General features: G+C 43.1%; 1 protein-coding gene across 11 annotated transcripts in view; it reads left to right on the top strand.

Annotated features, from left to right (window-relative positions):
• The window catches only part of SOX5 (SRY-box transcription factor 5), a 599,951-nt gene that overhangs the window by 456,530 nt on the left and 119,613 nt on the right, over positions 1-23,808 (top strand). For all 11 annotated transcript variants that reach the window (XM_088528386.1, XM_088528388.1, XM_088528387.1 and 8 more), the window contains 2 exons: positions 3,646-3,818; positions 6,136-6,204. In XM_088528386.1, coding sequence (XP_088384512.1) covers positions 3,646-3,818; positions 6,136-6,204 — 242 coding nt within the window. The remainder of the gene's footprint in view (positions 1-3,645; positions 3,819-6,135; positions 6,205-23,808) is intronic.

Raw genomic sequence — 23,808 nt, 5'->3', positions numbered from 1 at the left:
TTACATTCTTATTCTCTGGATTGAATTAAAATATTTGTTGTTTTGATGGCAACAGCAGTTTATCTTTTTTTTTTTTCTTTTCCTTTTCTTTTCTTTTTGGTTCTGTTTTGGATGAATATGCCAAGGTTTCTCCTGTTCATTTTCTCACTCTGAGTGTGTCATTTGGTCTTATTGGTGCCTACACTCCAAAGTTTATTAAAACATTACAGCCACCGCCAGCCTGGGACTGTGCATCATAACTAAGAATCTGTAATAGCTTATTTCACATTCACATACTTTTCTTTTAGTACTTAGATTCTATTATGTGCAGTGATCTGAGATAAAGTTCAGGTTGGGTGATCCAGGAGGCCACTAATTTGAGTCTTTCTTTATTGCCATGTACTGCAAGCCTTGCACCCACAAACACATTCTTCTCCGGATCCCCCTTTTTGGTGGTAGTGAAGAGCTGATGCATCTGGAAAGCATCTTTTCTCAGGCCGTTCACGGTGTCAGATCATAGCGCGCACTTGGGTGCCGCTAGGTTTGTTGTGAGGAATCCACATTTTGCCACAGCGGTGGTAGCGCACTGAGAGCCGGGCAGGCACTGAAGCAGTGTCCTGAAGGGCCGGTGGCCTCCTGGTTAAAAGCTGTGCTAAAAGCTGCTGCTGAGCATCATCATCATCATCGGCAGCAGCAGCGGTGGTGGCGGCGGCAGCAGCAGCGCTGGTTTGTCAAACTGAAGCTGCCCAGGGAGAGCGATGCGAGAAGAACTCGCGTTTGTGAGTTCTATGCCAGGGCAAGGCAGCGGGGCCCGGGTCATACTTAGCAGAAGTCAGTGCATAAAGCGTGCCCTTTGGCGTCTCAAGGTCATTTAAAACATAAATAATAACCAAGAAACTGAGTCTGGTGAACGACAACTGGAGTTTCTTTACTGCCAGGTCATCGGCCCGACCTCTTGCTCTTCATTCATCCATCATTTGGCCTTGCTCCTGCCACTTAAATAAAGCTGTTGTCTTCCCGGCAGGAGTGGTTCTGCGCTCCTCTCCAGGTGATCAGATGGTTAAAACAGCGTTTTCGGCGGCTGCGTGGCCGGCAGGCGGGTGGTTGCAGCTGCCCAGGGCGAGGGTGGCAGCGCCGGGCGCGCTCTCCGCTCGGGGTCGCGTGGCCTGAGGCCGCGGGCCCGGCTGGACACGGAGATGCCGCGCTCTGCCGCCGTCGGGCGGCGTTCACATATGGAAACAGTTTTCCACCTTTCAGAGGTGTGGTGGGGATTAATTTAATCTACAAAGTGCTTCTTGATTCTCAGCTGAAAGCTACTGTCGGAGCTCAAAATACACTGATTATCCAATCCTACCTATCTTTGATGTGTGTCACTGTACTTGTTGAACAGTTTATTTGACAGTGATTTGTATTTTCTTGCACTTTCTTTAAAACTAGCCCAATACTATGTATTCCTTCTCTCTCTCTCTAGTTTTCTCTCTCACACACACACGCTTCAGTAAAAACTTAGAAAAAAAATCTGCAAACACTTTTCAGTTTGCAGACACTTCAGCGTGTGCAAAGTGTTGCACTGCCAACGAGACTAGGTAAGCCCAGCAAATCAGCAGCAGATGAATGTTACAGGAGTTTAAAATACCAGCAGCCGACAGAGCAAGGCAGGAGCTGCCTTTGAGAAACCTTTGCCTGTGCCATTTGGAAATGCTGCACTCTTGTTTTTCTCCCTAAAGAAAGCAATTGAAGGATGGAGAAGCTGTAATAGACACTTCTAACTAATTGTGGGGCCAGGTGGCAAATGCATTACTTACTTAAACTACTTCTCTGCCTCTAAAGTTTGAAATGGAAGTTGTAAGTTAAAAGACTGGTAGTTTTTTACCACTGCCTTCTATTCTTCCTCACAGAAGGTTTTAACAAAGCAGTTTTGAAGTCCTGTGCTTTCTATTTTAGGTTGTTTGTGAAGTTTTCTGCTTTCCTTTTTTTTTTTTTTTTTTTTTCTGGATACATATCTGAGTATATTTGGTGTAGATCTTTGTTATATAGCAAGGATATTTTCACATAGATCTCTGGCACCTTAACAGGAAGTTAAATCAAGTGACATTGCCTTTATACGAAAAGCTTCATTCTTTGTGTTTTCCCAGTTGTATGTAACTGTGTACAAATGCATTAAAGAGCTTGGAGCTGGTTAAAGTAGCAAATGGGATGCTGCTTGGGAGTGCGAGGATGAAATTAAGTGAATGCAAATTAGACTAAATATCAAGCAAATATCCCCAACAGTGACACCTCTAAGACTGTGGTATAATCTTCCAAAGAAAGCAGCGGATGACTCACCATTTCAGACATTTCAATCCAATCTAGAAAGCTGTAGTAAATATATTGTAGGGAACATTCCTGCACTGGCAGGGGGTTAGCCTAAATGAGCTATTACCAGTAGCTCTTTTCCATGTCTGACTGATAGTTGGCTAGGAATGTGTTTAGTGCAGTAGCCAATTTTTTTTTTTCCACTTGGAGAGCATTGGTGACATTGGCAGAAGAACACTTCCTATGTTGGAGAAAGGTTTCTGTGGCAGCATTGTCCCCAGAGCAGCCTTTCCCGAGGTGGCATAGCCACAGATAGCCCTAATTGTTTCCTACAGCTTCTCGGGACAGGATTTCGGGGCCTAACTCGGAGGAGAGGCTGTGGTGGTGCTGGAGATAGCTGTGGATTAGCTGCTACACATATTTTGTGTCTTTTAAATTCACAGTGAAAGGGTATTAGGTATCCTAATACTGGCATTTTTGTTTTGAGGGTATGAGTCGTAGCTTTGGATGATTTTTCTTTGGAATTCTTTCTTCCCTTCCCTTATAACCACTGTCATTCTGGGCGGAAGGAGGCCTCTTTGCTGAATGCTCCTGAGATAGAGGAAGCCAGTCATCTTTTGAACTCTCATATAAGAAACAACTAATGACAGTAAAAATAGCAGAGACACTGGGTTGCCTTTAACTCACCTCATTTTTCTAACACATATATGCAAGCCATTTGTTTTTTTTTTCCTTTAAAAATTCTCCTCTTCAGCAACACCAGTGATACCAGCTATAGACACGTTAAACCCTCTACCATTTTGTGCTCACGTGGGCAGCCCTGGATGGCAGAGCAGCTGCTGGCAGCTGTGGGACGCTGTGCTGCTGATGGTGAGAGTGCCGGGCACGGGGGCATCCGCCAGCGAGGAGGCTGCTGTGCTCGCCCTCGGCTCTGGGGAGATGCGGATACGCACCCGGCAGCCTCTGCAAGCTGAAAAGCTTGGCATCGTTTTGTCATAAGTTTCTGACAAAAAATATTACAGCCTTTTCATGGTGGAAATGTTGGGTTTGATCCCCATGATGGCTATGGTGTGTAAATAATATTAAAATTTGAAACTCATATAAAAGAGACCATTTTTTTTCCCTATTAATGCTGGGAAAAAAAAAGGGCAATGCGAAATAGATGAAAGGGCAAGCAAGCATTGAAGGGGAACACTAACACACAAGAACATCTTCCTGGCTCATTTTCCTGCAAATATGTTGCAATATGCTGCTGCACTTTTGTTCTGATAAAACTTTGCTTACAGTGAAGTTGCAAAATAAAAACTGAACTAATTCTGAATTTCCCCTCTCCTCTTTACCTTTTTGTGTTTTTCGCCGTACGATGCTCAGGGACTCCAGAAAGCCTCGCTGAGAAAGAAAGGCAGCTCATGGGCATGATCAATCAGCTGACCAGCCTGCGGGAGCAGCTGCTGGCAGCTCACGACGAGCAGAAGAAGCTGGCGGCGTCGCAGATCGAGAAGCAGCGCCAGCAAATGGAGCTGGCCAAGCAGCAGCAAGAGCAGGTGAGTGAGTAGCGCAGGGGCCTCCAGCTTAAAGCCACTCCTAGGAGGGCTCTCCAGCAGTTCAGCTTTTATGGTGGGTGCTTCTCGAGTTTGTTCTCTACCAAGAATTTGTGTTCCTTCCTTTTCTTAGGAGAAGAAACTTGAATAAAGGTATATCGGAACAACGTCTTAATTTGGAGTGTGTAAAATTTCTGTGTTCTTTGTCTTTGAAAGGAATACCCTACAGCTTGGGGGATTCTCTTTCCATACTGGCTTGTTTTTCATAAGTGCAAATCAGTGTGCAAATTCAACTCTCTTGAATACTCTTCCAATATCGCTTGCATTCAAGCATACTGAATAGGTCCAGAGGCTACAAAACATGGCACTGGGATCGTAACCTTTCTTTTTTTAAAAAAGGGGGTCTTTTTGCCGACACTGAAAAAAATGTAGGGAAGAATGTAAAATCAGTGAACAAATGTGTGTGTGTGTCTTTTTTTTTCCCCGCATTTTAAATGTTTGATTTTATGTTCTTGCAAATATACCCCCCACTGGAGGTGCAAAAACGTATCCACGTATGAACAGTTCAAATATATACAGATGTCCACAACATTTTATGCAAGAGCACGAATTTTTTTGAACGAATTTGAAACATGCAACTTTTAGCAGAAATGAACGTAATTGAGAAGAGCATGCTTAGATAAATGCTTAGATATCCAGCCTAGTATTTTGTTGATAGTGCATCCTCATGCCTCTTTTCTCAAAACATATAGGTCTATCTGAGCATATATCTATGCTTTTTTGAATATTGCAATCATATTTGCACTTATGTAAGGGAGGTAAGCTTTCTATTTATTTATTCCAATGTCTGCATACTTGCAGTTACATTAATTTTTATGAAGTTAACAAAATTCTGCATGTTCAATTGTATCACACTGTTGTTTATTCCTGTGTGTAAGCAACAGTGTGTGGAGGGACTGGCAAGATGAGGAGACATCCTACAGGACCTATTGTTTTTGCTCTGCCTGCTAAAGTCGCTATTGTTTTAGGATGGCTGAATGATCTATAAGTGAAAAAGAAAATGGAACAAATGGAGGAGAAGGCAGGAAGAAAATCTGCAAGGTTACTATTAGGATAATTTGCATTTCTTTTAATTTAAGGCATTGTTTATAATTCAGTGTTATATAGAAGTTAACTGAATTTTAAAAAATCAACAAAAAATAGTTATGGTCATTTAAGGAGAGGCTCTAGAAAGAAAAGAGTTTGTTAATCTTTTGGATGTGGAGTTAACAATAAGCAAGTGTTTCTTGTGATAATAATTTAATAATAGCAATGAAAAAAAGAACTCCTTAGGGGAATAATGCTTAAAACTCTTCCCCTTAAGTATGTGGAAAGACCTGTCTCACCCTGAGGAATCCTCCTTATAGCTGCTGTGCTAGCTCTCAATGAGAGCAGAGCTTCTGCAACGACTCAAGTAAACGATTTTGTTTGTTTCTCAGTTTTGAGGTATATGTTGGTTTCTCTCTCAGTCCTTCAAAAATTGTGGTTACAGTACTGTCTGCATTTTCCTGGTAGGCTAGTAGATTTCTCCATCACTCAGCCAAAGGAGAAAGAGAGGAAGTTCTTATAGAAAGTACAGGTGATTTTGACTTAGAAGACTTAGACCTACTTCAACAACTTCCGTAAACTGGTTTCAGCGTGGAGCTCCCCTGACCTGCATCAGCCCCCAGCTTCTTTCAGGGGACACCCCATGGAGGTGCTGAGCAGCAAAGGGATTTTCCCAAACCCATTTCCAGGCTCTCTGTACCTGTTTCTCCCTCAGTGACATGCACACACTAACAACTTTCTCCTGGGTGCCAAACTTCCTCTCTTGAAGGCTTTGAGTGGGTAGTACCCAAAGTGAAAAGATTATTACTGTCCATCCTACTTTTCTTGCCGCTTCTACCTTATCCTCCTGTTTGCCATCCTCTCTGCCACTGTTCTTCCTCCTCCAGCAGGGAGGAGCAGATGAATGCTCATGTTTTTTGGCTTCAGCAGTGCCACTCCATAAGGTAACGAGAGAAGAGATTTTTGCATCATTCCTTCTCTTCATATCCGGCACAGCATTGTCCCTAATGTCCCTAATTGCCTCTGTCCATAATGTCCCTTTCACATTAGTATCAGCTGTGAATTGCTCCTGAATATGAGCACCTGCTTCAGTCCAAGCTGCTGCCACCCACGCTTGGAGGTTTTTAGCTTAATAGAGCAGTTTAAAGAACAAAGCAGGGTGGAAAATTCCTATGTACCAGTTCCAGGAAAGATGATCCATATCTCATATTTCTTCTGTGCAATTTCTCCACAGATTGCAAGACAACAGCAGCAGCTCCTGCAGCAACAACACAAAATTAACCTTCTTCAGCAACAGATCCAGGTCAGAGATTCCGTCTCCACCCATGTCCCTATTACCTCTTTTCTCTCCTTTTCCTTTTCCATTCCCCTGCCCCCTCCTCACTTTTGTCTGTTATTGTCATAGTTTCATAAGAATCTCTGCAGATAGCTTGGCTTCTCATTTATGAAAACCCATGCAGATGTTACCTGTCTCTAAGCAAAGAAATGTCAGTTTTTGAGTTTCTGAAAGGCTTCTTATGATTAACACTGCTCATATAGGGATCAAGAAACAGATGTCAGAAGAGCTGGTCATTTGAGCAAAGGTTTGTAGGATCACATTCTCTGAAAGTGTCTTCCAGCTGCAGATGGGGACTGATTTAAAAAAAAATGGATTGAATGGATCTCCTACAATTCTGTTCGATACTTTGCTGAAGAGTTTTCATTGATCACTAGTAATTAAGCATCTATCCTTTGCTCTGATCAAGGTGTTAAAATGTGGAGTCTGAATGCGAGAAACTGTTTGAAAGATTGGTTAGATTTTGGAGAGCAACTGTCTAGGTCTTGGGTACTTACAGGTTTGCTTCTGGTAGAAGAAAAGTTGTTAACCCAATGTAATCAGTAAACTTTATTTATTTATTTTAATTGATGTATTCAGAAGTCTCTTTTTATGCCATTTGCTGTCTTTCATTACTTTTCTTCCATGTGTATGTATGCAAACTCCTGTTTTGGGAATAATGCAAATCAGTTTGGCCATGAAATTTTTCACAGATTAACAAATGATGGGTTTGACATTTTGCAGATATTTACAGTCACAGTAAAATCTCTGACTGTTTGAGCATGCTATTATTTATAGAGCATTACAAGTAACTGTGGGAAGTTGATGTTATGTTCTGTTTGTTCAGTAACATCAGGATTTTCCTTCTAAAACTTCTCTTTAGTGTTTTAGAATTAGCTGCGTAAAATTATGGGTTATCTCCTTAGGTGGTTTGTTAAAACATAATTCCGCTGAAAATGGAGGAATTGTATGGCTTCACACTAATGGAGAAACTGTCTCTATCCTTTCAGAGGATATTCTTTCAGTGTCATGACTTCTGCAACTAGGAAAAACTCCTGGGGAACTTGCAATCCTCTATTATAAGGCAACATATGAAAGACACATGCTTTGCTGAAAAGAGTTTGTGGATTGGTAAGGCCAGACTTGGCCTCAACCTCTGCATTTTTTTCTTCTTCTTTAAATTCATATGTGGAAGGATTTCTGTTTAATTCTTTATTGCTATGTCTAATAAAACTTACGCAAAAAAAAATAGGAGAACCTCTCCGATATCATGGAAAGTATTTATATTCTTCACTTTTAGCTATAAGAGTGAAAGAAGAAATTGTCTTACAAGCAGCAAATAGAAATAAATAGAAGTAACAAAATTTGACCTCATCCCTTTTTAAGTTTGACATCCTTGTAGATAAGAATGAAGTATGTATTTTTGGGGGGTAATGAAGAACACTGATTATTGATAATGAGATATAGAGTCTTTCATCTCTTGATCCCTGTCCAGGTTTGACCTAAGTCCATAGTAAATGAATGTCAGCCAGCTACCACAAGCTGCAAGCCTAAGGAATGATTTGGAGGCTTGTCTCAAGGAATTCTAGATGAAATATTGACCCCATCAAGGTCAGAATTTCACCTCCAGGGTCCACTTCACACAAAACCCATCAGATTTGGGGCACCCTCCTTTTTGATGGTCACATGATAAGGTCAGGAATTGAACAGGGGTAGAGACAATAATGTCCTCTCGTTCCCATAGAGTTCATCTATTCGTAGTGAAACTTAAGATTATACTGCCTGCCTCTTGCCAGTTCCACATTTTGTATGGCCTTGTAGTCTCTTGAATCCTGGTTACAATCCAAGATTAGACTGTGAAGTTCCTGATTAAAAAAAAAAATCCTTTTAAAAAAAATATTGACGATGAGTAGAAAGAGAAAACCTTTTTTCTTGTTTGCACACATAGTTGACTGTTGTCAGAGAAAAGTAGACTGAAGAAATCTGCCTTTGTGTATAAATGGAGGCAATAAAGTCACCCTAACATACTCGTTTAAAATCATATATGAGTTTACAATCAGGTTACGGTAGGTGGAACAAAACTGTGACATGAAAGTAGCTGTGAGTTCAGATTTTCTGACCTTGCTCTAATTAATCTAACAGGCTTCTGTCACGTTGGCCCGGAGTTTTTAAATAGTGTGAGATTTATTGACGGGGAAATATTCCTACAAAGTCTGGATAACTATTTGACTTATGTGCAATTGAATGATTAGGCTGCAGTTATGAACACAACCTCTTTATGACAAAGGATTCATTTTACTTGAGCCAAATTTTTCTAGGCTTGTAAGAGTTGCCATAATTCCAGATAAATTACTACATAGAGAGGGGGGGAAAATGCTATTGAAAGCATAATACACGAGGGTTTTTAAAAAAAGAAAAAAGAAAGAAGAAACAAACTGACTGACCCCCTGATTTATGACTCCTTTCTCTCAGCGCGCTGAGGAAACCCTGCCCTCTCTCCTTACCCCAGCAAGCAAGTGCTAAGTCGTGCGCACTGTACACGAGCAAGGAAGGACTGCAGCCTCTCTCCTTGGAGGACTGCGATGCTCAGTGTAACTACAGCTCAATTAAACCAGCCACTTCTGTGATGCTGGAGAAAGACTTGTTAGCTGCTTGAGCTTAGAAAACGTACCTTCAGGGCCTCAGGGGAGCTCTCATAGTCACCTCTCCATCTTCTTTAGGGCATAACCCCCTTCCTGTTGTTCTCCTTTCAGAACATGTTGGAAGCTGGGGCTCTGTGGGCATCCCGTCAAAGGGGCAGAGGGTGAGAGAAATGTCAAGACTTTTATTCATGTCTGTGATCTGGTCCCCAGTGCAGGCAATAAACATGCATGGTGTCACACCTGGGGTGTGAGGTTTCGTAGTATGGTGCCGTTCATACCTTCCAGTCGCTCAGAGAAACCAGGTTGGTGTTTGACTGGTTTGCTTTGAAGCTCGGTGACGGCTATCATTTTAATTGAACTACATTTAAAATGAAATATGGTTGTTAAAATTCATAAGGCAATTCATATTCTTTAGAGCACTGTTGATAAAATGGGTCAGGCTTGCAGCCTAAAATGTGATGAAGTCAATGTTGATAATCTCTTACAATTCTGGAGAGAACCTGAGAAAGTTTAGTGCCTTATCCTCCAGCCTCAGCTCTTGGAGTCATGCGAGACGTGAAAATGCCAGCCTTCATTTATTCAAAATGTAAACTTCCAACTCTCATGTTTCTGGGCAAAGTTTGAAACCACCAACACTACACGTTCCAAAATTAGAAGGCAAACAAAAAAAAAAAGGAGGCCAAATGTTGTTTTTTAAACTGCTCTGATTTTTAGTCAAAATTCTTTTTGGAAAGCCCAGCTGAAGATTTTGGAGCACTTCAGGTTGCTAATAATAGAAAACTAAGAACTTGAAGCTGCAGGAAGCAACAGCACTACTTTATAGTGCTTTTAGCATCTAGATCGCCTTTTTTTTTTTTTTCCAGTTTAATACTACAGATACAGATACATGGTTAGTAATATTTAGTCATTTCTGGGTGTTGCACTTAGCCCAAGAGCTAAATACCAACTCATACTATCAGAGCAATTCCTGTCAGGTCAGGTATTGGTCACTTGATGACTGTGTGTTTTAGTGGGTCGATGCTGCCTATGATCAATCTCCAGCTGCAGGGCTACAAAGGTGCTGGGCTCCCGAGCCCCAGCCTCCCCGAGAGCCCCTGCCCCAGGCTCAGGGTCTCGGCTGCCCCAAGCTCTCCAGGCCCTGTGGCTGGTGGGGAGCCGTGTGCCAGGGCCCTCCAGCCTCTCGGTCTACAGACTGCCTGGATGTGGTGGAGTCCCTCATTGCCCTGAGTGTCCTCTCAGCTTCTGCTCCAAGTAAGGTTTCCCCCTCTGAGCTTGGATCCAGGTTTCCGTCATCCCTGCCCGTTGCCAGCTGCCTGGATCCCTTTCCCCGTGAGTTAGTTGTATTGGTAAGCCTGGCTGTGCTGATGTTCCCAAATCAGAATATTCCCATTCTCATTAAATCAGAAGTTTAAAGGTGGTGTTCCGATTTGGAATGTAGTAAAATCTTGAACACTTGGAATTTTCTGCAGAATGGTTAGTCCTTCTGTAACCAGATGTATTTTTTTATTATTATTATCTTTTTGAGCAGGGAGGAGAGAAGGATTTGGTTTCTGAGTTGCACAGAAGCTCAGGAAAAAACATTCCTTAAGCTTAAATGTAAGTTGTATGTGGCACGGAGTTGTTATTTTCAAAACTTTCCAAACATGAAGTGGCTCTGTTTTGATTCCAGCCTTCCAAAACATTGCTAAAGGAACTTGCTTCTGTAGGGATTCAGATATCATGGTTTGCCCGCACAGTTACCTATGGTGATAGGTATTATTTTGTTGCTGCTGTTGAACTGCTTAGGTGAGTGAGCAGCTGTTAGCCAGAGCTGGCTGAGTGACGTGCAGGCCTCTCTGCATCCTCTCTCTTTCTGTTTCTTAAAAGAGAAAAGAGAGAAGACTAAAAAAGGCAGAGATTGACTAGCATGCTAACCTTCTTCAAAAGAAACATAGGCAACTTGGACTCAGTTGTAAAAAGGCACCAGTTGCTCCTTGTTGTAAGAGGTGCTGAGAGTTTCCTTGTTCAGGAGGAATGTGAAGTTTTGGTCCCTGCCCCAAAAGGTTTGTGCTGTAAATTATACTTCCAACGTAGCTCATCCTCCATCGGTGCATAGAGTGAGCTAAGTACTTGAGTACTCTGTGCCTTAAATAAGGAGGGTAGAGACCCTTACCCTTAATCCTTGCTCTATTGGTGTCTCTTTGCTGCAGACTTAAGGACTTGAGAGATTTTATTCCTGACTCCATACCTACTCACAACCCCGATTTCCACAGGAGGCTTTAAAGGGTTGGAGATGGTGATACAGAAGTGAGCAATCAGTACCCAGGGGCTCGGTTGCAGTTTCAGTAATGCCTGTTGGTTCTGGTTGCTGTTTTCCCTGGGAGTTCTGCTCTCCTGAGAAGTGGTCAATGGCAGAGCAGGGTTTGGTGGTGCTGCAAACCCTTTGCAAGCCCTTGCGGAGCACAGCAGCCTTAGCCCTTCTGTAATTGGGGTCCTCTTTGCATATCAGAGAGAGGTGAGGACAAAAGGTTTCCTTGGGAGACAATAAAGCTGCTGAAGTGCGGGCCTGATCCTGCTCCCACTGCACAGAGTGAAAAGGCTCTTATTCATCTGTAGTGGTCTTAGGTAGGAAACTGTGAGAAAGTGTCTTCCTTCTCACTCTGCAGAATGTTTTTAGAACGGGCTCTGTCCACCCAGAGCCAGTTTGGTGTTTGTTTTTTTACCAGTGTGGAGATGACAAGCTGTGACTGCAGAGCCAAACTGAACGGGCCCGTAGATTGGGGACATTTTGTCCGAATCCGTCATGTGTCGGGAGCAGCTGTTTTTCTGAAACTTATAAACATGGGCTTGCTCGATGCAGTAAGACAGACCCAAGTCGGAGTCATGCCGCAGCCTTTCCCATGACTTTGCAACCTCTTCCCAAACAACCGAGGTTGCCGGCAGAGCCCGACCAATTGTTTCTCACAAAAGCTCTGCAGCTGATGTCCTATCAGCTATCCGAATAACTCGCCTCTCCCTGGAGCAGGGAAGAGCCCTTGGGAAATTAATTATACAAAAAAAAAAAAAAAGGGAGAGACAAGGCTGGGGGAGGAGGTAGGGAAAGGGAGGAGTGAAAAAGGGGAAAAAAAAGAAAAACTAGGCTAGAAGTCAGGATGAGCTAATTGATTTCTGTCCTCTCAAGCACTGCAAATAAAGTATATGTTTTGCTGAGGGATATGATGCATATACTTTAGAAGAACCTATGGGCCCTCCCCTCCTGCCATTATCATAAAAGTTAAGTCATATAAAAGGGAAGGACTGCAGATTGCTCGTTTATGTATCTACCCGTACGTGTGTGCAGAGTGGCGTTCTGCGCCGCCCTCTCGCCAACCAGGATTGCCTCCAGAGCAAGCATCCGCCTCAAAGTCGGGTCTTCCTTATGCTCTCTCATAATCCACTCTGCTAACTGCTGTGGCTGCATCAGGGGTGATCTTAAATGGAGGCAAGGAGAAGCTGTTTGAGATTTGTACAGCTTGAATTTATTAAGACTACAAGGATATGTTTGATCAGAGAAATCAGCTTTTTGCCTATGCTTAGCTATGCTATTGCAAGAGCACTTGCTGATATAAAGCTTTCCCCAATATTGCCTGTCCAAACATTCAAAGATCACAACATATTTTGAAACTTCATGGCTTTTTTGTTGTCCTTTTAGCATTTTTTTTCTCAGTTTCCTTTTTAGTACTGGAAGTTACAGTATTCACATTTTCCATTTTTTTCATGTAATCATGAGGGAGAGCTAGAAACTTACTTTTATTAGAAACAAAACACTGAAGCCTGAAACGTCAAGAATAACCCAGCAATTAGGACTATAAGAAAAATACCACCGTTCACCCTACCGCAGAGCTGACAGCGTTGTGCGCCAAGGCCTTGTCCTGGTCCCTCTCTGCTAAGGTCGCCAGCAAGTGTTCTCACTGAGACCTCTCTTTCCAGTGCCTCCTAACTTCCCCTCCCTTCCACTTCTGCATTCCTAAGTCATCTTCCTCTGATGGTTGCCTGCCCTTTTCCTCTGCCCCTCCTTTCTGCCAGCAGTGTTTTTTGTTTCTTGTCTCCTTGTCAGCTTTTGCATTGTATATATATAATTACTTTTATCGGAGCTTTAGTGCCTGTAGAGAGTGCATGGGTCAATGTGTGAATGTTTTTGTTCATGGCGCACGTGGGGCTCTGCTTACGTGACCGTACAGGTAGTTACACAGGGTACAGCTGAGGTACAGCATCAAAAGAGGGAGCACCGCAGTACTCTGTACAGGCGGTCTGCGAGGGCGAACACAAGGTCTTTACGGCCCTGCTCCTGGCCGTGTGGAGTGTGTGCAGTCATGAGCACTTCTGCTGTGCAGCCAAAATAGGCTGCTGCTGCTGCTGCTGCTGCCTGTACGCTAAGGTAAAGCGGGAGATAACAATAAATTTTTTACTGCTGGCTGGCAGAGGTGTTTAGGATGTGTTTTCTTTATATCTTCATCCGCCCCTAATTGAAGATGCTTTAAAATTGAATGACTAGCAGTCAAAACGTGTTTGCTTCAAGCTGAGAAGAAAAATGCTGGTGTCTCTGCTTCCAAACTGATTGCGCTTTGTACACAACTGACAGCCACAGTCACTTTGAGTGACTGATAAGTGGGAAGCTTTGCCACTTATCAAGGAATGCGCGCTGAAAAGAAAGGACTGGAGCCGTTCAGATGCTTTGGCATGTTCAAAATAACATCTCACATCAGTCAGACTCAGAGGCACTAGAAGACATTTCAAAATAAACTTTATATCTATCCATCTATCTAGAGGCAAAGATTCAATTTAACAGACAAATCACTGTGTAGCGTCACATTGGCTCTGAAAACGAGAACATCATTATAAGGGTCACCAGTTGCAAAATGACTCAGATAGCTACATAATTTGAGAGCGTTTATTGTAGGGTCTTACCCCCGGAACAAACCTAAATTTGAAAATTCACAGCCGCACATCATTCCGGTGATTTCTCTAAATTGTGGGTTTTCCCCCTCGTTGGCCAAGCAATGTTTGGTTTATGTAGCACATGCTATGCTGAAAGATCCCCAAAATATAGGAACTCTGAGCCAAATTCTGATCTCATTTGTTGCCTGTTCAGTATTATGGGGTATATCAGGATTGCCTAGCTTTAACTAATGTGACAAATTGGTTATTAGGGTTATTTAGAAATTATTGTGTTTTTCAGTGAGATACAGCAGGAGCAGAACAGAGAGATGGTGCTGACCTGTGCCCAGCAGTAAAACTTGAACCAAAAAGCTCTCAGGACTGCGACAAGGTTTCCCTCGCTTGTCCTCGCAGCCCTGGAGCACAGATGTGTGGGGACCATGATCTGTTGTTACCATTCTAGACACTGCAGCTGGGCACCTAATTCTGCCCGACTCCTTCTGTCTAAAATGGTTGGGGTTTTTTAACTACAACAGATTATAGTGAGCATGCTGAATTTGCTGCTAGCCCCCATACCTATATTATCAAGAGGGTGAGAAACATGTGGATCATTTAGTTTCTGCGGACAATTCTGATTCATCTCTTGCCACGTTAAGTGGTCACGACTCCAGTTTGACAGCTCATTCAAAATAGAGTACTTCAAACTCGCTGCTGGAATAATGGCTCAAAATGATTCAGAGGGAAAAGTGTGGTTCCACCTACTGAATCAACACCGCTGTCTTCATCCCCTTGGATTTTCCTCAGACATCTGTCATCCCAAGGCTGATGATGCCCTAGCCTGCATAGTTCAGGAGGCAGGATGAGCTCACCACTGGTGGTAACAGCATGCCAGAGGCCAAGGGGAATTGCTTTGTTTTTGTTGTCCACCAGGGATCTGCTACTGAATTGTGTTAAAGTGGTAGGGGAATTACTTATGCTTGGTATTTTCAAGAACAGGAAAAAAAAAAAGGCTTAATAACTTGAAATGGTGGTAATTGGAAGGGGGCAACGTGAGTGAAGCTTGGCTTAGAAATTGAAGGAGGAGAAGAAAATAGGATCGTCGTCTAGTGGAAATCTTCCTGAATTGTTTGGATCTCATGCCAGCTTTCTGCAGCTTAGGTATTGTCTTTAGTAGACATTTAACACATTATCACATAAGAAAGATCAAATAAAATGCATAACAAGTAAATATTTTTAAGGAATCATTTCAGAATTTTGTTGAAATTAGTTCGAAATCTGCATTGGAGAGGGTAAGAGTTATAGGGCAGTATACCTATAATCAAAGATAAACCTAATAATGTTATAAAAATAAATTGAAAACCTATGTGAAAGATACTTAAAAGAATTAAATGGGCTGAATTTAATTTGTAGTACTTTCAGTTTATAAAAATCCAGCACAAAGAATTTTAAACTCATTTTGAAATGCATTGATTTAGAAAATAGCTTTTATCAGGTTTGAGTTCTCTTAAGGGCAATTGCTAGTGATAGTGACAGTGACACCAGTATAGACTGGGGACCGACCTTCTGGAGAGCACCTCTGCAGAGAAAGACCTGGGTGTCATGGTGGACAACAAGTTGACCATGAGGCAGCAGGGTGCCCTCATGGCCAAGAAGGCCAATGGGATCCTGGGGTGCATTAAGAAGAGCGTCTCCAGCAGGTCAAGGGAGGTGATCCTGCCCCTCTACTCAGCCCTGGTGAGGCCACATCTGGAGTATTGTGTCCAGTCCTGGGCTCCACAGTACAAGAGGGATGTGGAGCTGCTGGAGAGAGTCCAGCGCAGGGCCACAAGGATGATCAGGGGCCTGGAACATCTGCCCTACGAGGAGAGGCTGAGGGAGCTGGGCCTGTTCAGCCTGGAGAAGAGAAGGCTGAGAGGGGACCTGATCAGTGTCTATAAGTACCTCAAGGGAGGCAGTGAGGAGGATGGTGCTGGCCTCTTTTCAGTGGTGGCCACCGATAGAACTAGAGGAAACGGCCAGAAACTGAAGCACCAAAAGTTCCACAGGAACTTAAGGAAAAAATTTCTTAACACTGAGGGTGACAGAGCCCTGGAACAGGCTGCCCAGAGAGGTTGTGGAGTCTCCTTCTCTGGAGATCTTCAAAACCCGCTTGGATGCCACTCTGTGCCACGTGCTCTAGGTGACCCTTCGTGTGCAGGGGGGGTTGGACTGGATGACCTCTAGAGGTCCCTTCCAACCTTAAGCATTCTGTGATTCTATGATAGCATTCAACAGATTTATTCTAAAGTTGAGACAGAGATGGTTTAAAGACTAGATGTTCATTAGATAAATTAATAGAAATCATCAAGACTTCTGTATTTTTGTATGCTAGGAAAATTGTGTGCAAAGAAAGGCATTAGTTAAGCAATGAAGTAAGACATTTGAAGTTAGAAAGGCAGAATTAGGTTAAATAGGTACTTTTAATTTATTGCTGTTTTGCCTCCATCATACATATTGTATAAGAAATGATGTCCTAGGGAAGCAGAATTATATGTTCATATCATTGTAGACTGTATCCATGACAGGCAAAATTAAAATTATATGGACAATCTGAATTTTGTCCTTTTCCTAACTTGCATGCTTGTCTTTTCATCCCATTACTTTACTGTACCTCTCCATGGTTTCGATGGCTGTGAAAGCAAACGATACTCATGTACCAACCATTCATGCTGTCAGCAAAACATTGTCACCCTGAAATGTCCACCCTGAAGGGTGGGAGAAGAACCAAAGTTCACTTGAGTTGCAGGACCAGCTAGGCTTAACGCTAGCAAGAGAAGGTAGTTCCCTGGATGTGGTGGATAGGAGTCCCTATCTACGATGCCCTTCTCCTCCTGCATCTTGTTTACTTTCCCTCTCTCTTCCTTTTTTTTTCCCCTTCTTTTCTTTTTTTTCCCCTCCATCAAAAATAAACCTTTTTTCTTTCCTTGCTGTCCTCCTTAGAGAGGAAGACAGATGACTTGGGTGCCTTTGTTGAATTTGGGCTAGATATGTTGGAAATGCAGTTTGATTCTCTCTTTGCAACACCCTGTACTTACTCCCCCTGCTCTCCCTTGGTGGGGATGAATCAAGATCAGGTGTAATCACAAGTTATTACTAATCAACTCCTTCCTTTTAATTTACCATGCTCTTTGTGTCTTAGCAGCAAAATCAGGGCTGAAGGTATAGAATTTAAAACCACAGATCTTTTGAGAAGTCTTTGCTCTGAGTATTTGATGAAAGGCAGTTTAAGCATCTAGCCCTTTAAGCTCAATGAAGTTATAGTATGTTTTCTGATCTTTGATAGTGCACCTAGAATCCAGTCTGAAACAACGAGTTGCAGTGAATCAGTGAAAGCTTTTATTAATATCCTGCATGTAGTAAATTTTACGCTCCTAGATTCCTTAAGTTCTTAGTTTTCTTAAGAATCACTTAGATGTCTTAAGAATCACTTAAGATACCATTTACAAACCGGAATATTTTTCTATACATGAACTTCCAGTATCTTTAAAGGAATAGGATTGTTTTCTTTGTGGGGGCCATAAATTGTTCCTAAATACCAAATTATTGCTGATCTGAGATGTAAATTCTTTAGTGCTATATAAATTCTTTAGCTGTGTTGGCTGTTCTTCTTCAACTGAAATCACAGCAAATAGATCAAATCCTTAGTTTAGATCAAGATGTCAACGACTGCAGTATTTCTCAGTGATGCAAGCAGACTGATTAGGCACCAAGAGAGACACGCCAGCTAAACAGAGATGGGTGCAATTTGTTAGAAATTAAAAAACTTTAGTGAAATAAAACTTCCAAGCTTCTTTGTTTTCCCCTTCTGTGATTCTGTGCTCGGTAACTACAGACACCCCAGCAAAGGACAGCCCTATTTTTCTACAGAACATGGTTCTGGCAGCAGGAAGATCCTCTGGATAGGAGAGTACCCAGAAATGGGTTTCCTTACCCTAGTTAGTGGTATGAAGGAAAGGTTTGGAGACGTGATACCTTCTAGCATCTAGAGTGATGCTGTATTTCTTGTATTCCTTACTTGAGAAGAAAGCCAAATAAAAAATTCTGAGCATTTTAATTACTATGTCATGAGCTTCAGGGTGTTATTTAAGTCTTCCTTTTTTTATTTTTTATTTTTTTGGACTGTAAAAAAATTTGGTCTTTTGGGTGTGATCAGAATAGCGAAGTTCAGTTTGCAGTCAATTTACCAGTATAAAATTCTGTATTCTCTTTGCACTCATTCAAGAAGCGTGTGCATTGAAGGTGTCGTTTATGTCCCCGGGCTGCCTCGAGGTGGATGTGCCGAACCCCAGGTTTGCTTCCTGCCTCTTTTGTGTGGGTTGTTTGCTTCAGGTTGCCGGCGATGCTCCGTGTCCTCCTAGCAGGAGCTCTTGCAAAGGCCCTGTGGGAGGGGGAAAATTGTCCATTGTGTCCCTGTGAAAGCGAGCAATCTTTTCTTTGCTGGGGCTGCTCTCGAGCAAGCTTATTCTCCCTCTCGGGGATATCTTAGGAGGTTCCTGTTCCTGCTGGTGCCGAGGCAGCAGACCTCAGATACGCGCGTTATATTTGCTGCCGTCGAATCGTCTGTGCAGGCTCCCTCCAAACGTGAAGCATTACACTTTCCCCAGCTGTTGGCTCGCTGGGATCCCAGCGTTTCAGGGCCAGGGTGCTCCCTCGGCACACATTGTTTGGGCCACGGCCGCCGCTCTCCGCCCCGGGCCGCTTTGTGCCGCTTTGTGGCGCGTCTAACAGGTGTTTCTTTCAGGCGGCCGAGGCAGCGAGGAGAGGGCCGCTCCAGCGGGCGTCCCGCGAGGCCTTGATTGAACTCTTCTTTGTCGACAAAATGCCACTGCCTTCCAATGAATTGCCCGTGCAATCTGGGCTTGCACAAACACCCTCCATCTCGCTGTCCTCACGGCTGATGCCGGGGCCTCTTTCGGTACCTTTGCAGGTTGGCCGTTTTTCCTGCCTCTCTCCACATAACGGATTCCTCTCTGCCTTCTTGATCCTGCCCTCCCCTCAGAGCCCGGGTGCACCATGGGAATGGCTGAAAAAGAGCAAAGTGTCCTGCAAAAAGAACTTCCTTTTTTCCCTGCCATGTCTGCTGTTCCTGCCTCCACAGATGTCATTGCCAGGTTGCTGAATGCGCCTTCCTCGGCTTTTCTCACAGGGAGACCGGTGGGTAGCCTCTAGGTACCTTTTCAGCATCTACTTGATGATTTTGTAGGCATGGTGGCCATTTTGCTTTCTTTCCTCTGTGCAGTTTCTCTTGCTGTCGAGAGTGCCCCCTGCTAACGAACAGACCCCCAAAGGGCCCCAGGCCGGTAACACTCCCCTTAGCAGCTCCGTTGGCCCGCACGGGTTAGGTATCTCGAGGGCATAGTGCTCATCTGGGATCATTCCTTCCATGCTGTTCTCCTTATACCAGGATGTTTGTCAGTTGAACACTGTGGGGCTGAACCAATACAAATATGAGTTAGTATAGATGCCATACATAAGAATGGGAGAGTAATGATTTAGAGTGTGAGCCAAACCTCCAGGTATTGCTGTCTCTGTACAGGCCCCTCTGCAGAAGTGGAACAAGTGGCGTCACTGCCATCGACTACAGTTAGTATGTATATACCCAGTGAACTACCACAGATGGACTCTGGTACATATATACCCAGTGAACTACCACGGATGGACTCTGGCTTTCAGTGTGAGAGCTACCTCGTGTGAGGACTTTCGTTGGTTGATCAGTTGTCATCTACAGCGCTTCCAAGGTCCAGTTTGTGTGGTGGTTTTCCCTCCTGGTACAGACTAGCTGGTAGTTGCACCTTCAGGGGTATCAACACAACATTAGCGTTTTATCTGTTTTAGTGCCTGACTTTGTGGCAGTGGCAGCATCTGTGGAAAACATGAAGATAACTGCCAGAAAGAGTGTCTGAAGGGTGTTCAATTTAGAAACGGCAAGCTCCCCTCTGCTGACATTTCCTTCAGCTTGCCGTAGTTAATGGAAGAAGGGACTTTAATAATGCTGTACAACATGATTTCTGGAATCGCTCTTTTCTCATTAAAGTTGGTGCCTTGGTTTGTTAGTGTTTGGCTACCTCGTGCCATAAAAATAATTAATTACATTATCTGACTCAAAAACTATGAAGTTTTGTTTTTTCGTAACGTGTCTGAGATGACAGGGGCCTGAACTTCCTTAAACCTTCACTGATGTCAAATGTCCCTAGGTCAAGCATGAGAATTCAGCACCATTTGGTGCTGAAATAGGTGAACGAGATGCAGGAAGGGAAAGGATGAGACTTCTGTGATGTAGCAATTTTAACATGTTCCACACGCCCCCCTCTCTGTGTTCATTTCCTTTATCTTTAAGAAACCCTTAATGCTGATTTAGGAAGGATTTTGAAGCCCCTCACTGTTTTAAAAGAGCAAACTGCCCTGCAGTCTCCCAGTTCTTAGCTTCTTCAGTAGGGAAACATCTCCAGGGGCGCGTTCGGAACCCCCGCAGCCCTTTTCCTCCCGCTGGGTGCTGTTCTCTCCCCACTCCCCATGAAGTAGGTGCCCGTTGGTGAGGTCTGGCCTTGTGCGCGCGGCTGGGGGCTCTCGGATGTCAGGAGGCAGCGCCGCTCCCCGGGCGGCGCGCGGCGCCCACCGGCGGTGCAGCAACCGCCGCTCGGCAGCCCGCCTTAAGGCGGCTTTGCATTCGAAAGGCCGATTTTCGTCATTTTGGGACTGCCGCTCCGTGGAAGTGTCAAAAATGTGGAAGGATAAATACCGAGTTACATTAAAAAGAATAAAAAAAAGAGCTCTGAAATTATCTGCTGGCTCCATGTTTTCCGAGGTTTTGCATTAGTGGGGACGAAGTCACGGTGTGTTGACACAGCCTAATGTGCACTGACATAATACCTGGAATATGGAGACAGCGAGAGGCGCAAAATCAAACTTATCTGAGTTTTCACAGGAAAAGAAGGGATTAAACTTTGCTGGTTAAAATATGGATTTTTTTTTTTTAATAAAAACTAGCCTAGTTCGATTGAGATAAACCCACTCAGATCTAATTCTATCTAGTCCCTGGGAAAAGTGGGCCTTAAGATGTTGAGCCTATTTGCCCAATCCCTCTTTTTTTTTTTAAATTTTTTTAAGAAATAAAGATTAGGGTAGGAAGTTTGGTCCTTATCTCTAAGGTTCTTACTGCTTCAGGAGGAAACTGAAATACTTACATGAAGGACACTTTCTTGAACTCCTGATTTGTCTTTGCTCAGATTATTTCAGAAAGCTGTAGGCTTCCCACAATGCCTGGCTGGTTTTGCTCTACATATCTTAGAAAAACTATGATAAGTTGTTGTTACTGCCTATTAAGTAGTGGAAAGGATGCCAAAGCACTGTAGCGACTTAAAATGCAAATGTTACAGCATAGGCCCGGAAACTTTTATCTGGAATCATGCACCATTTCTGGAATCACTGCTAGGCACGATTCTTCTCTGCCCTTCTCTTCTCTTTTTTATCCTGTGTGGTTACTTATAGCGGTACAAAATAACATTCAGTTGCTGTGTTTTACTACCATTTCACACTCTATTTGCACGGATATTATTATTAGTGCCTGACCCAGATCTTGTACAGCACTGTCATTGCTGGCTCTTGTAATAGTCTCCCTCTTTTTTTTTTTTTTTTTTTTTTTTGTGTGTGTGTGTGTGTGAAGCATCCTGTTTTTCAGACCAGGGGAAATTGAGGACAGAGGGGGAGCAGCTTGCATGTTGGTAAGCCACAGCCTGCTGCCAGAACCAGGAGCAGGATCCAGATTGGCAGCCATCTCCCGCTGGGTCGTCGTACAAAATGTGACCTGAAGTGTGCACTTAGCAGAGAGTCAGGCCTTCTTGGTTTTTGTATTCTATTTCTCTTCCATCTCCATTTTTACTGGGTCTGTATGGAAATTCTCAGTTCGATGGTAGAAACTGAGCAGACAGGATAACGGTTTTGGGGTGTGAGGTAGAGAAGCTCATGGCTGGCACAGCATGGCCTAGTTGGGCATCCACTGACATTAGTAGAGTTTATTGGAGAGACTTTAACCTGATCTGTCATAGCTCTGGAAGAAGTAATTGATAAATGGTGAAAAGTCTGTAAGGGCCAAATTCTTTCCTCATCAAAGTGAGAAAACACACTTTTTTCTTGCATTTTTGATATTTCTTGCCTTCAATTTATTTTTCCCAGTCTATTCACTGTAACAAGACAAAGAGTTTGTCAGCACGTACGTTTCTTCTTCAAGCATCCCGTGTTTCGTGATCCCATGAGAACTGCCTAAACAAGTCAGTGTAAGGCACTTTATGCTCCCGCTCTCTCCTCACCTCAACTGCTGTTTGGTTTTTACTCCATCCTGGCTGTGCTAAATGCCAGGGGGATGCTTACTTACAGTGGGATGTTTCTTGCCTGGATTGATCTGCTCCAGCTCAGAAGGATTCATTCACTGATTTTTCTTTTCAGTTCCTCGATACTTAACCTGCTTTCATGACAGTCTCACAGCTCTGGTTATCTGAGCCCAGCTTGTCGTATTTAACACACACAAATGGCTGTGCCTCAGGCCTGCTTTTCTCCTCTCTACCCCTTCTTCTTCTGTTTTTCACTTCACGGCTTGCCGGTAACGCACCGGCAAAGGCAACAGTAGGGGCGGCATGAACACATGCTCACCTGCAGCCAAATTGCTGATGGTTTGGAATTAAAAAACAAAACAGGATTATTGTGATAATAATAAAAGTCATGGGCACTTTGCTTCTTCACTGATTAAAACAAGCAGTATGATATATATATAGATATATTTAATGATAAAGAGAGCGGTGAGTTATGGCACTGCCAAGTCTTAACCAAAAAGATATGGGAAGGACCATCTGATTTTAAGGCATACCATGTGTCACTACCTGCCAGGAATATACCTGTTTTGCAAGGTAACAGGCAGGAGGTCAAATATTGAAAGGAATTAGTCAGCTGCCGAAGTATCCATTTCCTTCTAATTTGACATAGTCCCCTTCTGAGTTCCTCCCAAGGAACACGAGCAGGGACAGTGGAGGTCAGACATAGGTCACCTTTGCTTTTTTTGCCCTTCTTCATCATAAGCTTCACAGTAAGCCTCTGTTGGGCAATTGGGAGCCCTTCTCTGTGCTTGTAGCACTGTTGGTATGATATTGGCTGCATTTTAAAAATCCTTAGTGCTTTTCATCGTCAACTGAATATTTTGGTAAAAAAATGTATTCTGGATTTGATTTCTCCTTTTTGTTATTAAAGAAATCAGTTTTATCAAGCTCTTTTTTCGTATGAAATTGCTTCGCATCAGTCTGTTGGAATTTTATTTTGTCTTTGAGTTTAGGCATCTTTGCGCTCATCTGTCCTGTAGGCTGTTTGTACGTTAGTATAAAGTTCTTGGCATAATCGAAACTTTGCTATGTTGGGAGTTCCATCTTTGCACTTTTCTTGCACGTGCATTGTAAGAATTCTCTCTGTTGTGCAGTTAACAGTTTCTTCTCATGCCTGACGCTCTAAATCTGCAAATGCAATATGTAGAAACTCTTCTCTTTGTCAGCCTGCTTCAGGCTAAATGTTGAGACTGCCACTTTGAGTTAATTAAACACCCATTTGAAGTTAAGCTGTCGAAAGGCAAATAAAAAAAAAATAGTTCCAGTCTTTTGGTATGATTATTGAGGCTGACATGATACTTTCTACTTTTTTTCCTTTTTTCTTTCTTCTTTTCAGTCTCTCTACCTGCTTCATATGCTGCTTTTCTTGATCGGGTCTCCATATTTGACAGACAAGACAAGAAACTCTATCTTCAGCAAAGGCCACTAGTCAGTGTTGCAGGAAGCGTGTAGAAAATCAGTGTTTAGAGGTAATGCTGACAGCACCCTATAAAGTTCTAAACTTTTGCAAGTGAAAGAGTGGGATTGCTTTGTATTTCAAACATAACCTTCCTCAATGAGCCTTATGAAAACTGAGTGATTTCATCTCTACCTGCTACAACCAGAAGTGTTGTTTTTGACCAGAGCTTAGCTCTAACTCCAGATAAAAT

The sequence above is a fragment of the Tinamus guttatus genome, unplaced genomic scaffold (assembly GCF_059628265.1).
Source record: "Tinamus guttatus ecotype Peru unplaced genomic scaffold, ASM5962826v1 Tinamus_guttatus_pri_ptg000308l, whole genome shotgun sequence".
NCBI classification, from domain to species: domain Eukaryota; kingdom Metazoa; phylum Chordata; class Aves; order Tinamiformes; family Tinamidae; genus Tinamus; species Tinamus guttatus.
Note: the sequence above shows the minus strand (reverse complement) of the source record. Positions and strands in the feature narration are given on the sequence as shown.